The sequence below is a fragment of the Rattus rattus genome, chromosome X, assembly GCF_011064425.1.
Source record: "Rattus rattus isolate New Zealand chromosome X, Rrattus_CSIRO_v1, whole genome shotgun sequence".
Lineage (NCBI taxonomy): Eukaryota > Metazoa > Chordata > Mammalia > Rodentia > Muridae > Rattus > Rattus rattus.
Window position 1 is genome coordinate 101,520,274 of NC_046172.1, and position 13,125 is coordinate 101,533,398.

General features: G+C 40.3%; 2 protein-coding genes across 2 annotated transcripts in view; one reads left to right on the top strand and one right to left on the bottom strand.

The window, feature by feature from the left end:
* Positions 1 to 1,242: 1,242 nt before the first annotated feature.
* Zbtb33 (zinc finger and BTB domain containing 33) lies at positions 1,243 to 8,413 on the top strand. Its single transcript, XM_032889707.1, is given in 5 exon segments — positions 1,243 to 1,556; positions 3,655 to 3,882; positions 3,885 to 3,952; positions 3,955 to 5,221; positions 5,224 to 8,413. Coding segments are annotated over 4 exon segments (2,010 nt in total). The 5' UTR covers positions 1,243 to 1,556; positions 3,655 to 3,656; the 3' UTR covers positions 5,673 to 8,413.
* A 247-nt stretch (positions 8,414 to 8,660) lies between these two features.
* Tmem255a (transmembrane protein 255A) overlaps positions 8,661 to 13,125 on the bottom strand; it is a 58,545-nt gene continuing 54,080 nt past the window's right edge. Inside the window, 1 exon segment of the mRNA XM_032889708.1 lies at positions 8,661 to 11,005. Within this exon segment, the coding sequence (XP_032745599.1) occupies positions 10,841 to 11,005 (165 nt within the window). The 3' untranslated portion in view covers positions 8,661 to 10,840.

The window sequence follows — 13,125 nt, forward strand, 5'->3', positions numbered from 1 at the left end:
TTGTTCCTGCCACCACACCTGATCCCTCAACTTAGCTATCGTGGACTCTTATCCTCTGGAGCTGTAAGCCCAGATCAACTATTTCTTCTAGAAGTTGCCTAGGTCGTGGTGTTTATTACAACAATGGAAAAGTAACGAATACACTGGAGTTTCTGTAAATTGGTGCAGCCCCTGTGGAAATCAGTGTGGAGGTGCCTGGGGAAGCCAGACTGGATCTATCATATGATGCAACTCTACCACTCCTGGACATATATTCAAAGGATGATATTTCTTATTATAAAGATACATGCTCATCCACGTTTACAAATGCTATGTTCGTAATAACTAGGATGTGAAGATAGGCCTAGATGTCCATCAATTCATGGATAGGCAATGAAGATGTGCTAACTATACACAGTGGGACTTTACTCAACTATATAACCTATTTGCTAAACAGTCACCCACAGTTATATGTAAGACTCTAAGTGCTTCCGAGGATGAAATGTTATGGAAATAATAATGATAACACAAACATTATTGCCTTTCAAGATAGGGCTCATTCGGCACGATTTGGTTTGTTATTCCTTCTCTGTGGTCCTTTTATACCTTGTAAAATATTTTTTATTCATGTCCATGTTCCTACTGAGCCCTCTGAAAAGAGAAAAACTTGTCTCTATCCCGCAGGGCCTGGTGTATATTTGCTGCAGATCAGATGTGATCTCTATGTTAATAGAAATGGAGTTAGCAAGGTACCACATGCACCATTTAACATTCGATTAACAAGAGTTATCAGAACACAGGTTTCTTCTTAGAAGTAAACAGTGTAATTTGGTTATCTTGTTATCCTACAATTTGAATTATTATGAGTTAAATTTTAATATGCATATGATAGTCGAGGTGGCTTATCATCTGAGCAACAGGCTCACAGGACACATTTCAAACATGGAAAAGAAATGAAATTTATGCAACCTCTGAACACTTTTAAGCCCTGGGGGCTTACACAGAGTTTGAACAAACAAGACTAGCTTCCCTTCCAGTCCAAACAGTGTCATCAGATCTTTTTCCCCTTCCCACCCAGCTGTGCTTTCTGAAAATCCCAGAGCACTTAAAAAGAGCTTTGCAGTCGCGGAAAGAGCCGAAGGCAGGCTTCGGGCTCTTCCGGACAACCCCGACAACCCCGATGCTCTCGGAAGAGGAAGGCGAGGACGCCACGCCTCCTACGTTGCGTCCTCTTTCGGCAGAGCCGGGCGTCCGGAGCGGCGTCCGTGGAAGCCGCTTTGACGTCGGCGGAAACTGGAGCGACATTTAAAGAGGTAGCAGAAGCGCTGCGGAGTCCGGCAGCTTGGGGGAGGACTCTGACCCTTCCTTGGCCGGAGGAGGAGTGAGCGGCCGCCCGCGGAGCAGGTGAGGAGTGGGCTGGGCACCGGACCCGGGAGACGGAGCCCGCCTGCGCCTTCAATGCCCTGGCCGCGCCTACGTTTGCGGTCGCCTCACTTGAACCAGGAAGCAGCGGAGCCCGAGGCCCGGCTCCTAGGCTCTTTCTTTGTGTGGGTTCGGGAGCGCTACGAGAAAAACCGGTAAGGCGCGGCGTGGTCCCCTTCACTGTCCAGTGCCAGAGGCACCCGGTACCCTCGGATAGACCTTAGGGCGTGGGGGACACCGCCAAGTACCCACTTGGCTTTTCTCGCTCTCCATTCTGCCGCTTTGGGGGGCGGGGAGGGGGAAGGGTCTTTTCCCACCTCTCTACTAGTTTGAGCTTTACTATGGGGCCCATCCTCTTTAGACCCTTCTTTGGACACAACAATGCTTACCGCTTCACACGGCCCGCTACCCCCAACAGAGTACCCTCTAGCTAGGCCTACTTTCTCTAACACCCCTCAATCCCCCTGTCTTCGCTTTGCTGTTTGCACCTCTATCTCTATTTGCAAGAGGCTAGCTTTTTCACTTGAATTGGCGTTTAAAAACTCAGTTGCATCTAAGTTCAAAGGAAGAAGAGGGAGCTGGTGGAAGAGAGATGTTAAGCAGCTGCAGGGAGCCCTGTGTTGTTGGTTTGTCTCACCCTCTGGCCTGTGGCTCTTATCTCTTCCCTACTGTCACCAGCCCTCTAAACCAGCGGACATTCGTCCCACAATGCTGTGAGATGTCGTTTCCATAGTCAGGTTGGAAATCTCTGGGGAGGAAAGGCTTAAAACCCACTCGGGTTGATCCTAGGCTAACCCTGACCAGCTGGATACCTAAACAAAATGAAACCAGGTCTCAGTATCACCTAGACACCTACATTTGAATCATTCCCACATTGGGAAAAACATATTTTCCAATGATAAAATCATGGCCGTATACAGAAACCTCTCCGTTTCAAAATGGTTTCTATTGAAACCTTCATGTTTTGGGTCACTGGCAGATTATCTAAAGGTCACACTTTGTGATGAATGCCTTTATGATTGCCTGTTAATACCTTGGTGCTGTTAAAATGGAATGTTTTTAATTCTTGACTTTTAGACTTTCGTCCATAGTTTGTTCTTAAGTTAGGATGTTTTAAATACAGAGATACTCTTGCCTCCCTGTGTGTTGATGTGTGAGTGTATACGTGTATGTATCACAAATACCAGGTGACAGTGACATTCTTTAGTAACTTATCGATAAAATAATTCCTTACCATACGCACTTAGCAAGGAATGGTTAATGCATGATATTTGTATATAACGTGTTTGTCTCATAAATATTTTAATATGCACTGTTAACTGGAGAGCTGTGAAGTGCAAAGATCAAGTGTTTGGAGTGGCACACAGCAGAAACACTTGCTATCTTCTCCGCAGTAATACCGCCTCTGTTCCAGTAAGGAACTGCTCTTGTGATCACTAACTCATTTGAAGAGAAATAGGTTCTTTTACTAGTGAACGTCATTCTTTACCAACAAAATGTGTTTGCAGTTTTTATGTAAATAAGCACTGAGGTGGACCGTTTTTCCCTTTCTAGTTTCTTGTATCTTCAAGAGAGAGTATGTGCTGACTTCACTTGATGCTCTGTTTAACACTGCACCTCTGGAAAGTGTGCGGGGCAGGATAGAAGGGCAAGGGTAGGTAAAATATAATGGGAAATTGTGAGGTGGTAATTGTCAGTGTCTAATTGTCCTTGGCTGTGAGGGTGAACTTTTGAAGAGGATCTAACTGATAAATTATAGCTGAATTGAAGAGAGTATAAATTTCAGACTTAATATTAAACACACTAAACTGTTCTGGCATTTAAACCGTTCATTTACAGAAGTAATTTGTATGCTTGATGAAGATTTTTCTTAGAATTAAAAATTCCTATCTCTTGAGGAAAAATAAAGTAAAATTGGGACTAGGAAATGAATTCTAATTTTAAAAGGGTAACTAATGGAAATGCATTTTCCTGAATTTCAAAGGAAGGTGACCAAGGAGATTATTTTTCAGATCTACATGGCAATTTAAAACTGTCTTCACTTTTCTCAGAGTAAGACCTAAGATTTGACATATAGTCAAAAGCTAGTCTACGTAAGCAGCATATTTAAAAGTCAAGATTTAGACCAAATTTTGATTAAAATTTAAACTGTTTACCACATCTGTGCCTTACATTCTGAATAGTCAAGTACTTTGAGTTTTTTTTTTCCTCCCTAATCCTCCCCTCTTTCCCTCTTCTCTCTCTCCCTTATAGGCATGGAGAGTAGAAAACTGATTTCTGCTACAGACATTCAATACTCTGCTAGTCTGCTGAACGCCCTGAATGAACAGCGTGGCCATGGACTCTTTTGTGATGTTACTGTGATTGTTGAAGACCGAAAGTTCCGGGCCCATAGGAACGTCCTCTCAGCCTCGAGCACTTACTTTCATCAGCTCTTCTCAGTGGCTGGGCAAGTTGTTGAACTGAGCTTTATAAGGGCTGAGATTTTGCAGAGATTCTCAACTATATCTACAGTTCCAAAATTGTCCGGGTTAGAGCAGATTTACTTGATTTGTGCTAATTAAATCAGGGCAGTTACTAGGCGTGAAATTTATAGCAGAGCTCGGTGTCCCGCTGTCACAGGTTAAAAGCATATCAGGTACAGTACAGGATGGTACTGCTGAGACCTTACCTTCTAGTTCTAATGACAAAAGCCCTGAAATAGAAAAATCAAAAGACGAAGTCCAAGATAATGGGGCTCCAGTGATGCCCATTATAACTGAGTCTTTTTCCCTCTCTGCTGAAGATTATGAAATGAAAAAGATCATTGTTACTGATTCAGATGACGATGATGATGATGATGATGTCATTTTCTGCTCTGAAATTTTGCCTGCCAAGGAGGATTTGCCAAGTAATAACACAGCGACACAGGTCCAGCCTAACCCAGCCTCTGTTGCTATTTCGGAAGTGACACCTTGCACTAGCAGTAACTCTCCCCCTGTAACAAACATCACACCTCCTCAGCTTCCCACTCCTGTGAATCAGTCAACTCTAAGCCAGGCACAAGGAAGTGAAGAATTGCTGGTGTCTTCAGCTTCAACACATCTGACTCCTAACATTATTTTGTTAAATCAGGCTCCACTTACTGCACCCCCAAGTGTCAGTTCGTCACTCCCAAGTCATATGTCCTCTTCAGTCAATGTACTTGTACAGAATCAGCAGGCGCCTAACAGTGCTGTTACAGGAAACAAAGCTGAGGAAGAGGAAGAAATTCTAGATGATGACGATGACATCATTAGCTCCAGTCCAGACTCAGCAGTCAGTAATACGTCTTTGGTTCCACAGGCCGATACCTCCAAAAGTACCACGTTCGATGGATCGTTGACACAGAAGATGCAGGCTCCTATACTTCCGCAAGAGCCACCTTCTAATTCTTTAAAAATTTCCGATGTAATTACTAGAAACACTAATGATCCAGGTTTGAGGTCAAAACATGTAATGGAGGGTCAGAAGATCATTACATTAGATACAGCTACTGAAATTGAAGGCTTATCAACTGGTTGCAAGGTTTATGCAAATATCGGTGAAGATACTTATGATATAGTGATCCCTGTCAAAGATGACCCTGATGGAGGGGAGGCCAAACTTGAGAATGAGCTACCAAAAACATCTGGCAGTGAACCATCAAACAAGCGTATGAAAGTAAAACATGATGATCACTATGAGTTAATAGTAGATGGAAGGATCTATTATATTTGCATTGTATGCAAAAGGTCATATGTCTGTCTTACAAGCTTGCGAAGACATTTTAACATTCATTCTTGGGAGAAGAAGTATCAATGCGTTACTGTGATAAGGTATTTCCTCTTGCAGAGTATCGCACAAAGCATGAAATTCATCACACTGGGGAGCGAAGGTATCAGTGTTTAGCATGTGGCAAATCTTTCATCAACTATCAGTTTATGTCTTCACACATAAAGTCAGTTCATAGTCAAGATCCTTCTGGGGACTCAAAGCTTTATCGCTTACATCCATGCAAGTCTTTACAGATCAGACAGTATGCATACCTTTCTAATAAGCCAAGTGCTATGCCTGTCATGAAGGATGATGCTGTTGGGTATAAGGTTGATGCTGGAAAAGAGCCTCCAGTAGGGACCACATCTGCTCCTCCTCAGAACAAGTCAACATTCTGGGAAGATATTTTTATTCAGCAAGAAAATGATTCCATTTTTAAACAGAATGTAACCGATGGCAGTACTGAGTTTGAATTTATAATACCAGAATCTTACTGAACTCTTGGAATATCAGGAAGTTTGGGTTGAATTAAGGGGCAGGGATTTCAGAAGACTTGTAAAACCAGTCAAGGTGAAAACATGTTAATTTGACCTACCATGTCCTCTGAAAGTAGACTAGGTACATTGTTATTTTTAGAAAGTTTTCCCTAAAAGTTTGAGTAGAGCTTGAACATCCCTGAAGTATCTGTATAGTTTAGCTTTCAGCTCATTTTAAAAGGTAAATTTTTAAAGGTGCAGAGACATGGTTTTCTGAATAGATTTTGAGGAAATCTAAATGTTCTTTGAAAATTACTGGAGTTAACTAACATACCTTAGTACAGCTTATAATGTTCCCCTTCCAGGTTAACACTCTACTGCTGATTTTTCAATTTTCTAAATGTTAAGACTAAGTGTGTTGTGTTTTATATGGCATAAGAAGTGATGAACGTCCAAAAGTTGTGCTAGTAAATATCAAAGTCCTCACTTGGTGATTTATTCTGTCAGTCCAAATGGAGATCAGCCTTCTGCCTCTCTTCCCACCGTGAAATAGTCATGCAAACAAGTCTCTCCTATGAAGACTGAGTTGATTTTAGCTAACTAGGATTAACCATTGCTTATATTGCCGTGCTCTGATTTTGATGGCAAGGCCACTGTATAACTTTAACATTTGCTCCCAGGGGTAGGGGGAGCTAGCAGACATGCATGTAGTGCGGACAGGAGGTTCTTTTGTGCTTATCTTTGCTCTCCTGCCTTTCTATGCTAGCAGCAGTCAAGTTGAATGGAGAGCTCCTTTTGTTCCTTATGATTAAAAATGTTCCTATCTGAAAGCTACCAAATGCATTTTTATGTGTAATGCTAGTAAAGGTTGAGATTCCATAGATGAGACTTGTGGTTTGGGGGTGGGAGGCCGCTGGCACAGCTTTTTTAATGCCCATTTTAGAATCTCCAGGGGGAAGTTTTCATTTTAAGTAGTTTAAATAGCAATCTAGAATTGTCATTTCAACAAGGTCTTTTGAGTTTTTTAACCCCTTAAAACAAGTTCCAGCCCATGTGCAAACTGCTGTCATAGTCTATAGCAGAAACCATAACTAGAATACTGCAGGCACATTGCTTCCTGTTTATTTTGACAATAATACCAGCTCTCCTCCTTTTAAGATGGCACATATTTAAACACTTAGAAGAATTTAAAATTTACCCAAGAACTAGTAATAAAAGAAAGCAGGTTGGAACAGATATATAGTTTAGCATTTATAACAGATTTAATACAATTCTGTAAAAATTAACAATGTTTTGCAATGAACAAAAATCATAGATACTGAAAATGGTTGTTGTTGGATAGTCGTTAGTCATCTGTGATCTTGCTTATATATTTCTTAGTTCAGCATAGGTATTTTCATTCTTTATATATTTTTGTCTATTTCTCGACATTGAACTTAAAGCTTTAATCATACTTTTTCATATATAGGTCATTCCTCTGGGTAAACTAGGTGTGAAAGTGAAGTTTTAAGTGTATCTTAAGTTGGTAGCTGAGGGTATCAAGAATCAGTATTTGCAGTAATACAAAGGAAAAGGGCAGTCCCTGCTTACTGAGATGTAGAGTGCTATACATTTACATTTTCTGTTTGGTAAGCTTAGGCCTGCCATCATAAGCTAACTCTTAGAAAACATAAAATCACTTTATAACTCAAGACTCTGATGTCTGATCACAATATTCATTTCCTTTCTCTGTAGCTATTGATGGCACTGCCTTTTGAGTATAGGGTCTGCTCACAAAGGTTCTCAGTTGAAATGGGAGTTTCATGAATGCAGTCTCAGCAGTTAGACATAATTCTACCAGTGTCAGCCATAATGATGTCAAATCAGTTTGTCATAGTAAAACTTGATAGTTACTACAAGCCTGTTAGAACAAACTGGGAAGTCTGTAATGGAAGACGATTTGGTCCGAATAATACTGGTAAAAACGATTCACCACAGCTGCTGTGCTCTGTCAGTCTCTAACCAAAACTTTGAAACTTTGTGCCTACTGAAAAGCAGCTTCTGGAGTTTGCAGGGAGGAGAAGAACTAGAAAGTTAAATTGTAATTTTGCTAGGAGACTCTTACATGTGTTTGGTTTTTTTTTTTTTAATAACTTTATATATCCAAAGTTCAGAGTTTTTTGTGGAATACTCCTCTGGACAATAACTTTTTACTCCTAGCCATTATTAGATTGAAATTTGTAGCAAAATGCTGTTTAAAATCTACTGTGACTATTTTTTTTTTAGCTTTCTGACTACTGATTTTTCTATTTCTTTCATGTTGGCTTCAATTTTACTCAACTGCTAAATTATCTGTAGTTATTTTTGATAGAATCTATTTGAAATAGTAAATTTGTTCAAAGAACAAGCCAACATTTTTAAAAGGTTATAGCATTCTTGAAAGATTAAACAGAAACATTTTGTTATCATTTTGGTGGTCACTATCCTCCACACAGAGTCACTGAAGAACTTGTTCGATTAAACTAAAAGGAGAAAAACAAACGAACCCTGCTGTAGGCATTTAAAATGTTATAGTGTGTGTATTTTGAGGAATTAAATGTAAATTCAATAGCACTTGCTTCTTTACCTCTGTTAGTCATATGACACCTTGTTCATTTCCCCAATTACTGTAATTTTCACATTTGTACAATCTTCCTTATCATGGCATAAGTTCTGCTTTTCATTAATCATTACCTGATACTAGTTCATAGAGTTTATGACAAAATAAAACGTATTCATTCTAATTTTTGAGTGATTTTTTTTACAAGATTGTAGTGAATGAATTATATAGGCTTTCAATCCTGTTGTTTTATGTTTTTTCTCCCCGTAGCAAGAGAGAAGCTGTATTTCTGGTGACAGCATGGCAGAAATTGTCATTAGGTTTTGTGTTTGGTTAAGCACGTCGCATTGTTTCTCAAACCATTGCAGTTAAAAGTAAGTTGGCAATGCCAGTTGGTTTAGAATTCCTGTTACACACCACAAGAACACCTGTAAGTGCATGGGGAGGATAATTTTATTAATTTGAAACATCACAAAAGCTGTGTGGGTTTCCAACATGGCAGTGATACAGATTTTAAGCAACATCTAGTTTATACAGGTTTTGAATTAATATTTTAGTACTTCATGCCCAGTTCAGTACTTTAAAGCAGAATTAGGAAGAAAGCAGTAAATGTTATAAAATGCAGTCAAGATACATTGGAAATACAAATTCCTTGATTACAGCAAATGTTTTGCAGAAGAGTGAAGCAGCAAATATTAATTTTTCCTAAGGTAGCATGCACTGGATATAATTCAATGTAATAAGAAAAGCTGCTCAAATTAAGAGTTACAAAATCTATAGTTTCAAGTTATTTTGTAAAGTAAAAAAAATACATAGAAATGAGTCATAGAATCTTAACACTTTAAGAAATGTGATCATTAAAGATATACTTTGTAATGGTGCCTTTAAAATATACACATCCACTAAAGCAAGGGGTAAAGTGTAAATGACAAGAAAAATAACCCTTAGATATGTGTATAAGTCAACTGATTATTAGTCCTTTTTGAAAGCCAATAGAATTTTAATATGTTCAGAAGTGTAAAACTAACAGTAACTTTGTGTAACATCAAAGGATTTTAGTCTTTTGGATTTGAAGTCTGGATAAGAGAATGTGACACTGAAAGTTAAACTGAATGTTTTTGCAAACATTTACTGTGAATGGTGAGTGCACTTGTTGTGCCTTGGTGATTCTCGATGACCAGGTAAATGGGAGCACCAGCATTTGTCTGCTACCTCCAACCATCAAAGATGGGAGGCAGCGAAATGGGCTGGAAATGTTTCCAGTGTATGTTCTTGTGTTTGCAGAACTGTCTAATTAGGCGTCCTCTGTAACTCCTGTACTTTTACATAATGCAAGTGTAGAATTATCAATCTTCTTTTAAACCATTTCTCAGGTTAAAATAAAATCCCAGTGACTATGTTCATGCTGGAGTGAAGGCATGGGTGCCAGACTGTTTTTAACTCAACAGCTTGATGGTTTAAAGCTCTGTATAATTAAAACAACTATAGAACTACCACAATACGCCAGATGGATTTTAAATGCGTAACACTTAAGAATTTGTCAAGTTGGCTGTATCTGAGGTCTTAAAGACTTGAAATGGCATTATAAGGTTTTCATAATCTTGAATGCTGTCACAATTGATCTCAACGGGAAAAAGAAGGACCAATAAGAGCAGTGGCATTAAAATACAGATGAGTTTTCAGTGGTGGGGTGCAGGATCGTGCGGTTTGCTGGGGTCAAAGCACAATAGCTGAAGATTAAATAGTCACAAAGATAAGTAACAATTCATACCACGACCCAACCTAATCTAGCATTTTTAAACTCTGAATTTCAACTGTAAGATTTATATCTCCAGTAGCAAATGTGTTTTGTAATAATGCAACATATAGTAGGAACACTGTCTCCTAAGTTGTCAGATGTATACTGAGATCTACTGAAAACAACACACATGTTGCTCGTGTATTTCGGTGCTTCTCCACCAGCCAGTTCTGATCTCACCACTCAGGATAGCACGCCATTGCACTTTTCCCCTTAGGAGGTCCCAGTCACAAAAGCTGAGCTGAATGATCACAACAGCCATTTTTACAAGACTCAGAGAACAGAGTAAAGATATGAGCAGCTTTTTTCAATATCCAGACACGAGCAAACAAAAAGCCAGAACTTTCTGTATTGGAACTACTGTGTAGCCCCAATCAGCTAGGAAGGTTTCCTAAGTGTGACATTAATAGTAGGGAAAGATAGAGCCTATAGACCAGGTGATTCAACTGAGGTGCTGTCACGGCCATCTACCAAGGGCCTGAGGACAACAGTCCTTTACATAAAGTGAAGCAGATGGCAGCCACACTTGTGTAGAGGTGGAGCATCAGGAAATGCAGATCTGAAGAAGCCACACTCTTGCCGACTGGCTCCCCAGCCCTGCTTAGTGAACTTCCTTTCTTGAAAATACTGGGTTTGGCCTAGCCAACCCTGCCCTTCCCTGATAATGAATAAGCTTCATCCCTATCTTTCCCTAGCTTGGCAAGCTATTGTAAAACTTGATGTAGAAGAGTCACACTTTAGATGTACCCTACACGCTTCCACTAGAGCAGAAATACAAAAGCCACACTATCAATAGCTGACGAGTATTCCTCTTTAAGGACTGTAAGGTGGTGGCTTTTCAAAAGGCGGGTAGTAGGGTGGAGAATAACGGGGTGGCGCACTGGAGGACCACATGTAGCTGGGTGAAGGAGAGGGCGATTGGGGCTCCTGCTCATCGGAGAGTCCAGATGGAGGAGAGGATGGAAAGACTCCGGAATGCTGTGTGGTGAAGAGAAAACAGCTCATGCAGTGAGTTTGCAATTCCTCCCATAGCCATTACTGTTTAAAATGAAGACACACCAAACTTGTTCCAGTTTAGGAAAATAGCTCTTAAATGTTATGGTGTCGGTAAAGGACAGAAAATAGCCCCACATCAAGTCACTCAGGCTGAAAACACTGGGGATCCTCCTCCTTGCCCCTTGAACTCTACATCTAGATAGCTACTCGATCCTGTTGTTTCTGCCGCGTGGCCTTTTGAAGACATTACTCCATTTTCTGTGTGTGTCATTCAGCCCATCAGTTCCTATCTCCTCAGTTATCTGTGGTTTAAGCTTTACAACTAGTCTTTCAAAATGTCTGGGGTTTAAGAATGTTTAATAAGGTTAAGTATCTGATCCCTAGGGAAAAAAAAACTTTTCTGTAAGAATATGTCATTGAGAAGTCTAGGGGTCAGGGGCTCATGTCACAGACTAAAACCAAGGTTAGACAAATCAACTGGCTTGCTTGGGTCCTGGGCTGTGAAGTCCTGTTCCATATAAATTACCATTCCTTTCATTACCCATACATACACACCAAAGATCAGAAAACAAGACTTAACAAAGGCATGGGGGTGAGGGTGAGAAAACCAGTGTTAAGCATGAGGAACAATTTGTCAGTATACCAGAGGGCTTGAGAATTCAATTTTACTCTTTGTTGTCTACCTTTTGGAAAAGAGCAGCTATATGGATTTTTAAAATCAATCTATTGAGATATTAAAATATAATACTAAGCATGATGTCCCACACTCAGAAAGGCAAAAACCCCATATTCTCTCTCATGGGGATACTAACCTGTAAAGAATGGGGGCAGAGCAGTAAAGTGTACAGAAAAAAACCTCACCATAGCCTCGCTCTAGAGTGATTGGAGGGAATTGCAAGGGCAGTAAGAGTTAGGAAACCAATTCAGGGGCTCCTGGTCAGCACACAGAATAGGGGACCTGTGGGTATTCTAGTGTAGCTGGGCTCCGGGAGTACCTGGTATTTTTTGGAGCCACTTACACTAAATTTTCTCAAGAGTTCAAGTTCTATTTCGACACAGGTGAGGTGGAAGAGGGGTCACACTTGGGATCACATCATCTTCCCATGCGTGTAGCAATATTTGGCCAACTCTGACATGAGGCTTCCAGAGCATGAGACTAGTTGGCAGAATCTTATCCTAAGACAATGACTAGAGATTCCTAGGTCCTGTATGAGACACTGAAATATCTGCAGCACATAACGTTGAGAGCAAAGAGATTTGCCACACTCCTCTTCCTCCTTCACCCTACCAATTTACTGAATAATGACTAAATAACTGGGCTAGAGAACCTAGAGAAACGTTAAAAGCAATACAACATTAGAGATTAGACCAGGAGAAGCAAGATGTCTTCCTAAGCTTAAACTGCCCCCTCCCTCCAAGAAGATATCCTTTACTAAAATAGTCCAGTTTATGTTATTTGATAATAGGTATATTCTTTTTTTTTTTAAAGCACATTGCTAGATCATTAGGCAAACTTGTTCACTTGTGACGGTGTTGTCAGTCCTGTCACTATCCTGCTCTCAGCAAATTAAATGTGAGTTAACCCCTTCCTAGGCTGGGTGTAGTGACAAAGGCCTTTAATCCCAAGTAGCAGAGGCAAGTGGATCTCTGTGAGTTAAAGGTCAGCCTGGTCTACAGAGAGAGTTCCAGGCCAGTCAAGAATGCATAATGAGACCAGGTCTCAAAAAAATCTAACTAACTAACTAACTAACTAACTAACTAACTAACTAACTAACCCCTTCTTCCTTAATTCTTTTTCTCAGGTACTTTATCACAGCATAAGAAAAGTAAGTCATACATCCTCCTTTCCTTCTCTCGTGTTGCTTTCTTCTAGAAGGAATGTTCCTCTTAATCAGAGAGGAAAGTAAAACCTACAAAGGCAAGAGTCTCTGTGCCTGACGTATGTGGCACTCTGTCCTAAATCCCACTATAGAGGTGGCAAGAGGCAGCAGGGCACTTTTAGATGTTCATGGCTACAGAAGGGAAGGACATGTCCCTGCAGTAGAGCTGAAGTCAGTTGCTTCCTGAGAGCCATTCAAAGGCTCCAGTGGGTGGCAGCTGCC